This window comes from Curcuma longa, chromosome 1, assembly GCF_044706935.1.
Source record: "Curcuma longa cultivar G26 ecotype Majalengka, Jawa Barat chromosome 1, ITB_CL_G26_1.1, whole genome shotgun sequence".
NCBI classification, from domain to species: Eukaryota; Viridiplantae; Streptophyta; class Magnoliopsida; order Zingiberales; family Zingiberaceae; genus Curcuma; species Curcuma longa.
The window spans coordinates 20,297,096-20,309,793 of NC_133861.1; the positions used below are offsets into that span (position 1 = coordinate 20,297,096).

At 38.0% G+C, this 12,698-nt stretch overlaps 2 protein-coding genes across 3 annotated transcripts; one reads left to right on the forward strand and one right to left on the reverse strand.

The window, feature by feature from the left end:
* Positions 1 to 432: 432 nt before the first annotated feature.
* LOC141829275 (putative alkaline/neutral invertase D) lies at positions 433 to 5,568 on the forward strand. Of its 2 annotated transcripts, none has more exons than XM_074716715.1 (5): positions 433 to 574; positions 850 to 1,242; positions 3,763 to 4,194; positions 4,577 to 5,135; positions 5,273 to 5,568. In XM_074716715.1, exons 2-5 carry the CDS (start codon positions 862 to 864, stop codon positions 5,566 to 5,568), a joined length of 1,668 nt encoding a protein of 555 aa, XP_074572816.1. In that variant the 5' UTR covers positions 433 to 574; positions 850 to 861. The 2 variants fall into 2 exon arrangements, with proteins under 2 accessions (XP_074572816.1, XP_074572824.1); XM_074716723.1 differs by having other exon boundaries at positions 433 to 550.
* A 4,822-nt stretch (positions 5,569 to 10,390) lies between these two features.
* On the reverse strand, positions 10,391 to 11,002 carry LOC141811915 (vacuolar iron transporter homolog 2-like). The gene has a single exon (XM_074699996.1). The coding sequence runs from the start codon at positions 11,000 to 11,002 to the stop codon at positions 10,391 to 10,393; it is 612 nt and encodes a 203-aa protein (XP_074556097.1).
* Positions 11,003 to 12,698: the final 1,696 nt, after the last annotated feature.

Genomic DNA, 12,698 nt, shown 5'->3' on the forward strand with positions numbered 1-12,698 from the left:
CAAGTTGCCCACTTGGTCTAGACCCGATTTCTCAGGGATTGCTCACCACACCCGTAACAATGACAGATTTCTTTATGAAAAATAATAATAATGATAATGTTAAATTCTTCTGAATTACTAAATTAATAACATGAACTTAGATATGAATAATTTTATTCGAAATGTTAACATAAGATTGGACATATTTTAAATGGATTTGTGAGAGTGATTGAATTGTTTATTTATATGTCGCTGTAAATTTTGTCTAAGCCATCGTCATAAGGAACCTCCACTAAATAGAAGGGAACCTGCCTTGGTTAGTTAAGATTCCACGTCAGATCTCACGTCGTTAATTCCACGTCAGCGAAGCCCTTAGGGCATTGACTGACTCTTTTGACTGCCGTTAAATGCCAGCGGCTACCTCCCACCTGTTTTTTCCCTCTTCTTCCTTCTGCGCTTCGCTCCTTGAGCTGGTGGCGGCTTACCCACGTCGTTTCGCTTGGATCTTGGTAGTCTCCTCTTGATTCGTGGAGTGAAGCCGCTCCTCCTCTCGCTCCTCCAGGATCTCTAGGTCTCGTCCCCTCCGCATTTCTTGGTACTTTTCCCCGTTTTTCTCTCTGATTTTTTTTTCTCTCCTCCAGGCACGTCTAGTTTCTTCGTGGTTGTTTTGTTGAATCGAAGATTGCTTACTTTGTGGGCAAAATGTTTTTTCCCTGTTTTTTTGGTTCGATCTTATCATAGAATAGTAGATCCTTGTCATCTGGCTTCTGATCTATTTTCGAATGAGAAATGCAGTTCATTTGTACTCTAGAGCAAGAAAAATTGTTCTTTCCCGTTGGATTTGTTATTAAAGATGAATTTTTGGTGCAGGTAGTTTGAGGAATGGACGGGTTCAAGGCATCGGGGCTGCGCAAGGTCGGATCCTACGCTTCGATACCGGAGGTCGATGACCTTGATCTGTCGCGGCTTCTTGACAAGCCCAAGCTGAACATCGAGCGGAAAAGGTCATTCGACGAGAGGTCAATGAGCGAGCTATCGATCAATGTCAGAAACCTTGAGAACTACGACAGTTTGTACTCCCCTGGAGTTAGGTCCGGGCTCGATACTCCAGCTTCGTCAGCTCGCCACTCCTTTGAGCCGCATCCGATGATTGGTGAGGCGTGGGAGGCGCTGCGGAAGTCATTGGTGTATTACAGAGGGCAGCCTGTGGGCACAATTGCGGCAAATGATCATGGCTCAGAGGAGGTCGTAAACTATGATCAGGTTATTTTCTAGCTTCAGAGTTCCTATTGATTAGATATATCTTTTTGATCAGATAGATCCTAAGTAGTTTGGCATGTGTATGATAACAAGAAACTATAAACTAAAAATTGTTAGTATAAGCCTAAGAGTCAATCATGAGAAGATTAATTTGGGACTTTTGTATTATACTTTAATAAAGGACAATATTTGTATTTATTATATTTACTTTATATCTATGCAAATTTATAAGTAATAATAATGTCTTAGAGTGGTAGGTTTTTGTTCTATGCGATATCAATTATTTGAGTTGATTGTGCGAGATTAAATTATACAATAAAATAGTTATAGACAGATTAAGTTGAATCTATGATATTGTTATCACTTGGGTAACCATGAAGCATTGCTAAATATCACTTATTGTTTGTGTTTTTAAAATGAGATTTTAGAGTCACTGCACGAGAGTCTATTAAGTCACACACAAAGAGCTCATCAAGTTTGGAGTTTATTTTATTTTAGTACGGTTAAAATAATATGGGTCTAAGTTTGTTGAATTAATGGGTTAATCTAAATAGATCTTAAATATATTGGATTAATGATAAATCCCAGTTAGCCCATTGACTATCTCTGGGGATGACCCACCGGCTCCACGGAAGTTTCCCATCGGCCACCAGGGTAAATCGGAAAGTGCACGCAGTGGCCAACCCAGATGCCCAACATCCTTTTGTTGTGCTCCCCCATTTGGAGGGTTGTTCCCCATTTGGCAAATACGCCGTAGCTGAGGATCGAACCGCAGGTGCCTGGGAGACAACCTGGATGTCCTACCGCGGCACCATTGCCCCGGGGACTTATATTGGATTAATGAGTTAGTTTAATATGGGTTTGAGTTTTAATAAAGGCCACAGTTTTAATACCCATGTTTGTATTTTCTTTTGCATTTTTGGATATGCATGAAACTATCTTATTAGATAAGATTTGGAAGTTGAGTGTTTTTCAAACACGATCTTATATGATAGATCATGTCAACATTAAAAGTTAGGGTTCGATTTCAATTTTAAATAAAAGCTAGCATTATGGCGTTGGTTATATGATATTCTAATCTTGCTGGTGAGACGGTCGACGGCTGTACTCGTGTGGATATCATAGAGGCGCTTGCACACTGATTGTGCTTAGATTGACTTTACTATCCAGATTCACAAAAGTTTTGCACATCTAGTGTTGTCAAAGGGGTCAACCCATGACGGAGCAGGCCGACCTGTCAAAAACCCATCATATGGCGGGGTGGTGTGAGCCGACTCACCATCTTGGAAGGTTGGAAAATCTCCAACCTGACTCAAGGTAGGTTGTGGGTTAAGCGGGCCAACCCACGAGCCCACCAAAAAATAAAAAATATATATAGAAATGTTGAATCAAGCCCATGAGTTTTCCACTTTAGTTTTAAAGTTTGGAAGAAATTTTTTTTCTCAATCCGCGGGTCAACCCAAGCCCATAAACTCATTGAGTTTTCCACTTTAGTTTTAACTTTTGAAAGAAAATATTTTTTTCTCAACCTGCAAGCCAACTCAAGCCCACCACAGGCCAACTTGTGTGAATCGTGAGCCTAGGTGGGTTGGCTTGCCTAGATCCACCTTAAAATGGGTTGATAAAATTTCAACCCAACCTGCTTAATTATTTGATGGGGCGGACCAACCCGTCGGGTCTGACCTAAATTGACGGCTCTATGGGCATCAAGAGATAATATTCTATATAAACGCTTTATTCGAATTCGCATGGATCTCTAGTGGATTCTATTTCTTGTTGTGCTTGTGTTTATATTTTGCATTAGAACCCAACCAAAATATGATATCGTGACCTCTTAGCTTATTTCGTAGCAAATAGTTGATGGCTTGTTCAGTTATATGGAAATAATAGGGAAAAGAAAGCAGAAAGATGTTTTTTTTCTTTAGTTTGAATAAAGGGGGAGAGAATTCAGATTTATTGTCACCAAATTTGACAGTAATGAAGGGAGAGAAAAAATCTTTAATAAGCGCAATATACGGAAATTACCTTCTTCCTTCCTGTTCTATCCAAGTAAATAAGATGGGTGGAAGTTAGCAGAATGAAGTAAGATAATATAGTTTTCTGCTCACTTAAAATACTATTTTTTTTACTGCTCTTCAGGTAAACCCACCATGAGTCTTCAGCATGATAGCTTTTTACTGTTTGTGATCCCTCTTACTACTTCTCATATTAGAGGTTTTTTTTTAATTGTTATTTGGTTGTCTTTACATGCTTTGCAAAGTGCAAACTGACTTTATATACTTGACCTTTCAGTACATCTGTTTTCTAGATAAATATTCATGATGCTATCGATAAAACCATGTTAGACCTTACTTGCTTTGTCGGTTGCCTATAATGACGATTTGATTTGCAGTTTGCCTATCTTTAGTCTCATGATTTAGCAATCATAAGGAAAAGATGACAAAAAAATCCACTAAGATTATCTCCACTTCTAGTGAAATGTTGAACTAACCTTTGGTACGACCATTGGTTTACATCATGTAGGTTTTTGTTCGTGATTTTGTACCAAGTGCGCTTGCTTTTCTAATGAATGGAGAACCAGAGATAGTCAAAAACTTCCTTTTGAAAACTCTCCGTCTTCAAGGTTGGGAAAAGAGGATTGATCGCTTCAAGCTGGGTGAAGGTGTGATGCCAGCAAGCTTCAAAGTGCTCCATGATCCTGCTCGGGAAACGGATACTTTGATTGCTGACTTTGGTGAAAGTGCAATTGGAAGAGTTGCACCTGTTGACTCGGGATTCTGGTGGATCATCCTCCTTCGTGCCTATACAAAGTCCACTGGCGATTTATCTCTTGCAGAAACATCTGATTGCCAAAAGGGAATGAGGCTTATATTAGCTTTATGTCTGTCCGAGGGCTTTGACACATTTCCTACCCTCCTTTGTGCTGATGGATGTTCAATGATTGATCGAAGAATGGTAAGATTATAAACATTGTGTTCATCTATCTTTACTCGGCATCCTTCAATGTTTTACTTGTTAAACATGCATAGTGGGAATTATATGTATAGTTACTGTTGCAAGAGACTTCTTTGTTACCTTAGTAGTTATTCTAGGGAATTTTCTTTGTTAATTGTCATGTACTATGGTGAGCCTGACCAAGTGCAGGTCTAATCAAGCTTGCTTTGTATTGCATCAATGAGTCTAGAACATCCCTGTTTGGTTTTAGCAGTTAGACATGACTATACTTTTCTTAAAACACTTCTGTTTGGAAAGAATTATTGCTTTGCCACAAAAATTCTTAAGTGATTTGTTTAGTTTTTATATCTTACAATTTACTTGTTTTATGTGCCACTTTCAGGGTATATATGGTTATCCTATCGAAATTCAAGCTCTTTTCTTTATGGCCTTGAGGTGTGCTTTATCAATGCTTAAACATGATGCCGAAGGGAAAGAATTTGTGGAACGGATAGTGACACGATTACATGCATTAAGCTACCACATGAGAAGTTATTTTTGGTTTGATTTTCAGCAACTAAATGATATATACCGCTACAAAACTGAAGAGTATTCTCATACAGCAGTTAACAAATTTAACGTGATACCTGATTCAATTCCAGACTGGGTGTTCGACTTTATGCCTACTCGTGGTGGTTATTTTATTGGTAATGTCAGTCCTGCAAGGATGGATTTTAGATGGTTTGCATTGGGCAATTTTGTTGCCATTCTGTCTTCTCTTTCTACACCAGAGCAATCTATGGCTATTATGGATCTGCTTGAAGAGCGTTGGGAAGAACTGCTAGGGGATATGCCTCTCAAAATAACTTATCCTGCGATTGAGAACCACGAGTGGCGAATCATCACTGGTTGTGATCCAAAGAATACCCGATGGAGTTATCACAATGGGGGATCTTGGCCAGGTTAGTTAAATTGAGATCATTAGTACTTGCATAAATAACAACAGATCAAAAGAATTTATGCTCAAACTCAAATACAAGTTCTCTTTTGTATCTCTAACTCTCATGCAACCATTCTTCCTCTGTTTCTGTGATTGCAGTTCTCCTTTGGCTGCTCACTGCAGCCTGTATCAAAACTGGTCGACCGCAGATTGCTCGACGCGCAATAGAGCTAGCAGAAAGCCGGCTTTTGAAGGATGGCTGGCCGGAGTACTATGATGGCAAACTAGGGAGATATGTAGGAAAACAGGCTAGGAAGTTACAGACATGGTCCATTGCAGGTTACTTGGTTGCTAAGATGATGTTGGAAGATCCATCACATCTTGGAATGGTCTCGCTCGAAGAAGACAAGGCAATGAAACCTCTGATAAAAAGATCAAACTCATGGACTTGTTGAAAAGTTGTTAAATGGTAATTTGTAATGGAGTATTAATTCTGTTTAGTTTTCCTAGAGGTCAAAGTTGGGTTTCGTAACTAGGAATTTTACCTTTTCGAGACAGTCAAAGTTTACCTTTTCTAGGCTAGATTAAAGGCTAGTTATAATTTATATTTCCTATGCAATCAATGTAGTTTGGAAGCATTTCTCTATAAATTCATGTACTGCATACCTATGAATGGTATGAGGAAAGATCAAAAGGTTAAAGAAACATACTCGATTCCTCTTCAAATTTCCTTCTTCTTTTCTTCTATCTCCAACAAATTTGGTATCAGAGCGTATTTTGATTTTCAGAGAAGATGGCTCTTTCAAATCCAAACTCTATTTTTTCCTACACAGCAAATCAGATTCCAGTTTTCAACGGAGAGCATTATGATTACTGGAATTCTCAAATGGAGACCATCTTCCTTTCACAAGACTTATGGGATATAGTTGAAGAAGGTTACCAGGAGAGACAAGGTCAGCAAGGCTCCTCGTCTCAGAATAAGGGAAAAGAGAGAGATCAAGATCAGATAGAAGGAATAGAGAAGGAATATAAAGAAAACGTGAAGAAAAATGCTATGGCATTAAGGATCATCCAACAAGGGGTAAGCAAAAATATTTATCCCAGAATCTTTGGTATCAAAAAGGCCAAAGAAGCATGGGAAACTCTAAAAATAGAGTTTCAAGGGTCAGAAAAAGTTATCTCCATCAAGTTACAAAGCTTATGGAGTGAATTTGATAATTTGTCGATGAAAGAAGGAGAACTTGTTAAAGATTTCTTCTCTAGAGTGGCTGAGATTGTCAATCAAATCAAATGTTGTGGAGACGTTATTCCTGAAAAGAAGGTTGTTGAGAAAATCTTGAGAGGGCTTCCTCAGAAATTTGAGCATATAATTGCTGTTATTGAGGAAACAAAAGATCTCACAATGTTTACACAATATGAACTGATGGGATCTTTAGAAGCACATGAGAGAAGAGTAAACAGATACAATAATCAACCTATGGAGCATGCTTTTCAAGCAAAGGAAGAAAACTCCAGGAATTCAAAACCAGAACAAAGAGGAAGAGGGAACTCATTTCGTGGACAAATTAATGGCAGAAATCGTGGAAGGAGTTTTCAAAGCAGAGGCAGAGGAAGAGGTAGAAGCGATTCTTCATGGCAACAAAAACCTGGTAATTCAGAATCTTACTGTTTCATTTGTAGAAAAGTTGGTCATGAATCGAAAAATTGCTATTTTAAATGCACTAGATGCAAAATTCCTAATCATTCTGATAAAGATTGTTGGTATAAAGAAAAAGAAGAAAATCAGAAAGGGAAAAAGATAGTTAATTTTTCAGCAAAGGATGATGATAATAAACTATTTTTGTCTGCTATGGATGATAAAGAATCTAGTGAAATATGGTATCTAGATAGCGGTTGCAGCAATCATTTGACTGGAAATCAGTTGGCATTCAAAGAGCTAGATAAAGATTATTCTTCTCATGTTGAACTTGGTGACGGAAAGCGAGTAAAGATTGAAGGAAAGGGAGTTATTGCAGTTTATACAAGTGGAGGTAACGAAAAATTCATCCATGATGTGCATTATTCTCCTAATATTTCTCAGAATCTTTTGAGTATTGGACAGATAATGAGAAAAGGTTTCAAGTTAGTCTTTGATAATGATAGATGTGAAATCTTTGACAAAAAATCTGGTGAACAAATTGCTGTCGCAATGTTAACTTCTAATAATCTGTTCCCCTTCAGTATGAAGACATTTCAAAATACTGCCTTTAGAAGTGAAAGTGTTGATGAATCTTTTCTTTGGCATTTGAGATACGGTCATTTGAATCTTAAGGGCCTGCAGTTATTAAAACAAAAGAATATGGTTGTTGGACTTCCAGAAATTAAAAGGCAGCATGAAATCTGTGAAGGTTGCGTCTATGGGAAAATGCATCGGCTTCCATTTCCAAAAACAGCTTGGAGAGCTCAATCCCCTCTTGAGCTAGTGCATGCAGATATTTGTGGTCCCACTAGAACTCCTTCTCTCGGCAACAAACGGTATTTTCTTCTCTTTGTTGATGATTTCACTAGAATGATTTGGATCTATATTATTGAGAAAAAATCTGAGGCTTTCATAAAGTTTTTACACTTTAAAGCTCTTGTTGAAAAGCAAAGTGGTTGTGTTCTAAAGTGCCTAAGGACAGATCGTGGAGGAGAGTTCATTTACAAGCCTTTTCTTAATTATTGCAAAGACGAGGGCATTCAAAGACAACTTACAATCAAATATACACCACAACAGAATGGTGTCGCCGAAAGGAAGAACAGAACCATTGTAGAAATGGCCAGAAGTATGTTGAAAGGCAAAGGACTTCCTAATAAATTTTGGGCTGAAGCTACAAATACGGCTGTGCATATTCTCAATTGTTCCCCTACAAAAGCAGTTCAAAATAAAACTCCTTTTGAAGCATGGCATGGCAGAAAACCAATTGTAAGTCAATTTAAAGTTTTTGGATGTGTTGCTTATGCTCTTGTTCAAGATAGAGAAAAATTTGATGAAAAAGGAGAAAAACTTATTTTCATTGGTTATGCTAATGAATCCAAAGGTTATCGGCTTTTCAATCCAATAACTAATAAGTTAGTGCTTTCAAGAGATGTAATTTTTGATGAAACAGCAGTATGGAAATGGGAAGCTGAAGAAGTTGATAGAATACCTATGGAAGATATATCTTTTGCACCAAAGCAAACAACTACTGATGTTGGTTCTTTGAGAAGCGATTATGAAGATGATTCAGATTCAGAAACTCCTCCAAGAAGGTATCGTTCCTTGACAGATATTTATAGATCTTCCTCTAATGTTGCATGTTTTATTTGTGAACCACAATGCTTTGAGAATGCTGTAAAAGAGGAAGTATGGAGAAATGCCATGAATGAAGAAGTAAGGAGCATTGAGAAAAATCACACTTGGCAGTTAATTGACCTTCCAAAAGGAAAAGAAGCAATCGGGTTAAAATGGGTCTATAAGACCAAGTATAATGAAGATGGCAGTGTACAAAAACATAAGGCAAGGCTGGTGGTAAAAGGGTATGCTCAACAGCCTGGTGTGGATTTTAATGAAACTTTTGCGCCTGTAGTACGTATGGAGACTATTAGAACTGTTCTTGCCTTGGCAGCTCAACTAGAATTACAGGTTTTTCAGCTTGATGTTAAGTCGGCTTTTCTGAATGGAGAGTTAGAAGAAGAGATTTATGTCAAACAACCTCAAGGATATGAAGTAAAAGGGAAAGAAGAAAAGGTCTATAAGTTGCATAAAGCACTTTATGGGCTTAAACAGGCTCCAAGAGCATGGAATAGCAAAATTGATGCTTATTTTCTACAAAACGGATTTATAAAAAGTCCATCCGAACCATCTCTTTATGTGAAGAAAAATGAAGGTGATTTTTTGATAGTTTGTCTCTACGTTGATGATCTGATTTATGCAGGAACTAATCTCAGAATGGTACAATTGTTCAAAGAAGCAATGATGAAAGAATATGAGATGACAGATCTTGGATTGATGAAGTATTTTCTGGGAATTCAGGTGAAGCAATCAAAAGGAGAGATTTTTATTTCTCAAGACAAATATGTAGTCGATTTGCTCAAAAAATTTCAAATGGAAAATTGCAAACCAACAACAACTCCTATGGGTTTCAATGAAAAGTTACAGCAGGATGATGGAGCAGAAAAATGTGATCCAAACATTTACAGAAGTCTTGTTGGTTCCTTGATTTATTTAACCAATACAAGACCTGATATTGTATATCCTGTTGCCTTAATATCCAGATTCATGAATGCTCCAAGCAAGCTTCATTTTATGGCAGCAAAAAGGATACTTCGTTACCTTCAAGGGACTAAAACTTTGGGAATCAAATATGTGAAAGAAGAAGACAACAAGCTAGTTGGCTTTTGTGATAGTGACTGGGCTGGAAGTCTTGATGATAGAAAGAGCACTTCTGCATATGTGTTTTGTTTGGGATCTAAGATTATTTCTTGGAGTTCAAAAAAACAGAATTCAGTTGCATTATCATCTGCAGAAGCTGAATATATTGCCGCAAATGAAGCTGTGCGAGAAGCAGTTTGGTTAAGAAGGATTTTGATTGATTTACAACAAAAAGATGCAAAGCCTACTCTTATTTACTGTGATAACCAATCTGCAATCTCAATGACCAAGAATCCTGTATTTCATGGAAGATCAAAACATATAGAGTTGCGACATAATTATATTCGTGATATGGTTCGAAAGAAGGAAATTTTTCTGGACTTTATCAAAACCACAGATCAGCCAGCGGATGTTCTTACTAAAACAGTATCTATTGAAAAGCTTCAACGATTCAAGGACATCATGAAGATTACAAATTAAGAGGGGCTGTTAAATGGTAATTTGTAATTAGCATGGAGTATTAATTCTGTTTAGTTTTCCTAGAGGTCAAAGGTGGGTTTCGTAACTAGTAATTTTACCTTTTCTAGACAGTCAAAGTTTACCTTTTCTAGGCTAGATTAAAGGCTAGTTATAATTTATATTTCCTATGCAATCAATGTAGTTTGGAAGCATTTCTCTATAAATTCATGTACTGCATACCTATGAAAGGTATGAGGAAAGATCAAAAGGTTAAAGAAACATACTCGATTCCTCTTCAAATTTCCTTCTTCTTTTCTTCTATCTCCAACACAATTCTACTATATTTTTGTTAATCCGATTACATTTTTCGAATATTATCAGAGGTCATTATATTAATTTTTATTTTACTCGTTGGTTTGTGCTTATTTGATGATCTCAGATCAGTATCACAGGGCTCGGGACCCAAACAGCCTCATGAGCCCAAAGGTGATGGCCATGGCGAGCCATCCTCCGAGCGCCACCCTGAGGCACGACTTCCCGACCGGAGCCCGGCCAAGCGCTGCCCCGACGCAGCCAAACACCATGAGTGCAGTACTCGTCGCGGCCGCCGTCACCCCCAACCTCACCCCGTAGCTGCTTATAAACCCAGCTGCCACCAGCGGCACAGCCGCGCCCGCCGAGAACGCGAGGGCGGACGCCGCCGCGGCCTGCAGTGGCCTCGGCAGCCCCTCGCCGTCGAGGCTCTTCTGCTGCCTCTTTAGCTGCGCGATCTCCATGTCCAGCTGCGAGTACACGGAGACGAACTCCCCGATGGCCATGCTGCAGGCGCCGCCGACGAGCCCGGCCACGCCTGAGACGAGCATGGCCTTCGCGTCGTCCTTCACGGCCCCGACGCCCATCATTAGGGAGGCGGTGGAGAGGAGGCCATCGTTGGCCCCAAGAACAGCGGCGCGCAGCCACTGCGCTCTCTGGGAGTAATCATAGTCGTCGTCGACGCCAGCAGGCGTACACTGTCTCTCGACGGCGTCGAGGGAGACCATGTTTTCACCGACTGCCATGGCAACAAGTGCAAGAGTGAAGCTTGGATTCAGAGAGAAGAGTACGTAGTGTGGTAGGCACACGCCATGAGGGAGCCTTTATAGTGCTCGATCGCATAGTATATACTTTCTATGCATATCCTTCAATTATCTCCATGCCATAGCAATTTTGCCTTCTTTATATCCTTCATTTTCTTTCAGATCATGATCAGTGTTCTGATTTAGGTCTGTATTCTGTACCACATGCATGCTGAATAGATCAGCATTGCCTTTGATGCAATTTTAGGTTAAACAAATTAAAGCAAGGATTAATTAATTAAGTGAGCAGTAATGCATGAGATAAAGAATATTATATATGGGATGATACTCCATAAGATTTCTAACAAATATTTATCTGCTCTGAATCTGTGTTTCTAACAATTATTCACGCAGATGCATGCCCACAACTTTAGACGAAAGAAAGAAAAAGCAGGTTTGATAATTTATTTTTCTGTGTTGTCCACTGTGAAATGGGGAAGGTGCATGGGACTTTTCCCAAGTTGCTTTTATCTATCATTCAATACTCAATTATGTCTTGTGGCCTCTTCCAGTAACTCGGAGGCTAAATTAAATGATCATTTTCATTCAGCTTTTTTTTTTTATTTTACAAGTTTTTAAAAATAGGGAAAAAAAGTTTTTGAAAACGCTTGCTTTTGATAAATTGTTTTTTTTAGAAATGAGGTTTTCAGATATGAGAAGTTAAACAAGTGAAATATATATGGTGTTTTATTTGATTGTTAATATTCACTCTATAGTTCAATTTCAATGCTTGATGGACAATTTAGATGGAAGGATCTGTATGTTAAGAATCTAAATTAGTCGAGTGGATGGATCACTTTCTATCAGTTCTTATATATCTTCTATCTAATGGGATATATTCTAAACCGTGAAAAGATCCATTCTCTTTCTACTAAACATAATACTTGTTAATAAACCATTAATTTCCCATAGACTTTAGTCGACTGATTGGATTCTGCGTGTCAATTGCACCAAGTGGATTATCATGCCAAGCGATCGGTTAAGTCAAGGCAAGTTGATTGAGAAAAGGTGACCAATTGAATTGGTCGATCGAGCTAACCGGGTGCTTTAGCAAGTAGCACCGATCAAGCGAACCGAATTGATTAAGGTAAATAGATCAAACTTAAGCTATTAACGGGATCGATCAAACTAGATATATCAAACACATGGCAGATTGGACACACAATACAAATCAAATCAAATAAAGATTGAACCTTAATTAGTCCATATATAAAATTCTCACAAAATTGATTGAGGAATTATTCATTTAGACAAAAAAATACTTTATTCAAGTGATTTCTTAACAATCTCAAGAAATAATTAAAAAAAGATTAATTAAATGTTGCATTTAATTATCAAGGTGTCATGAACGACAATTGAATGCTTTCACGTGGTTTGACAAACTCAACACGTAAAAATCAAAGTTTAGGTAAAAGGTGAATTTAAGAAAGGCCCAATTACCCTAAGCAATTAAATAATTTATATGTGGTTGGTCAGGAAAAGAAGATTTATTGGATAAAAATTAAAAGAGTACTTTAATTTATTTTTATTGAATTATATGAAAAGGATGCCTCTAATCCAATTACTTTTGCTAAATTTGGCTCATCAATAATTACTTGAAAATTTTCTGATACAACTAAGAAGTTTACTATTCATTGAA

Coding starts and splice junctions, on each gene's coding strand:
- LOC141811915 (XM_074699996.1), bottom strand. CDS start 11,002: ATGGCAGTCGGTGAAAACATGGTCTCCCTCGACGCCGTCGAGAGACAG.
- LOC141829275 (XM_074716715.1), top strand. CDS start 862: ATGGACGGGTTCAAGGCATCGGGGCTGCGCAAGGTCGGATCCTACGCT. Junction 4,195..4,576: donor CAATGATTGATCGAAGAATG/GTAAGATTATAA, acceptor TGCCACTTTCAG/GGTATATATGGTTATCCTAT. Junction 5,136..5,272: donor CAATGGGGGATCTTGGCCAG/GTTAGTTAAATT, acceptor CTGTGATTGCAG/TTCTCCTTTGGCTGCTCACT.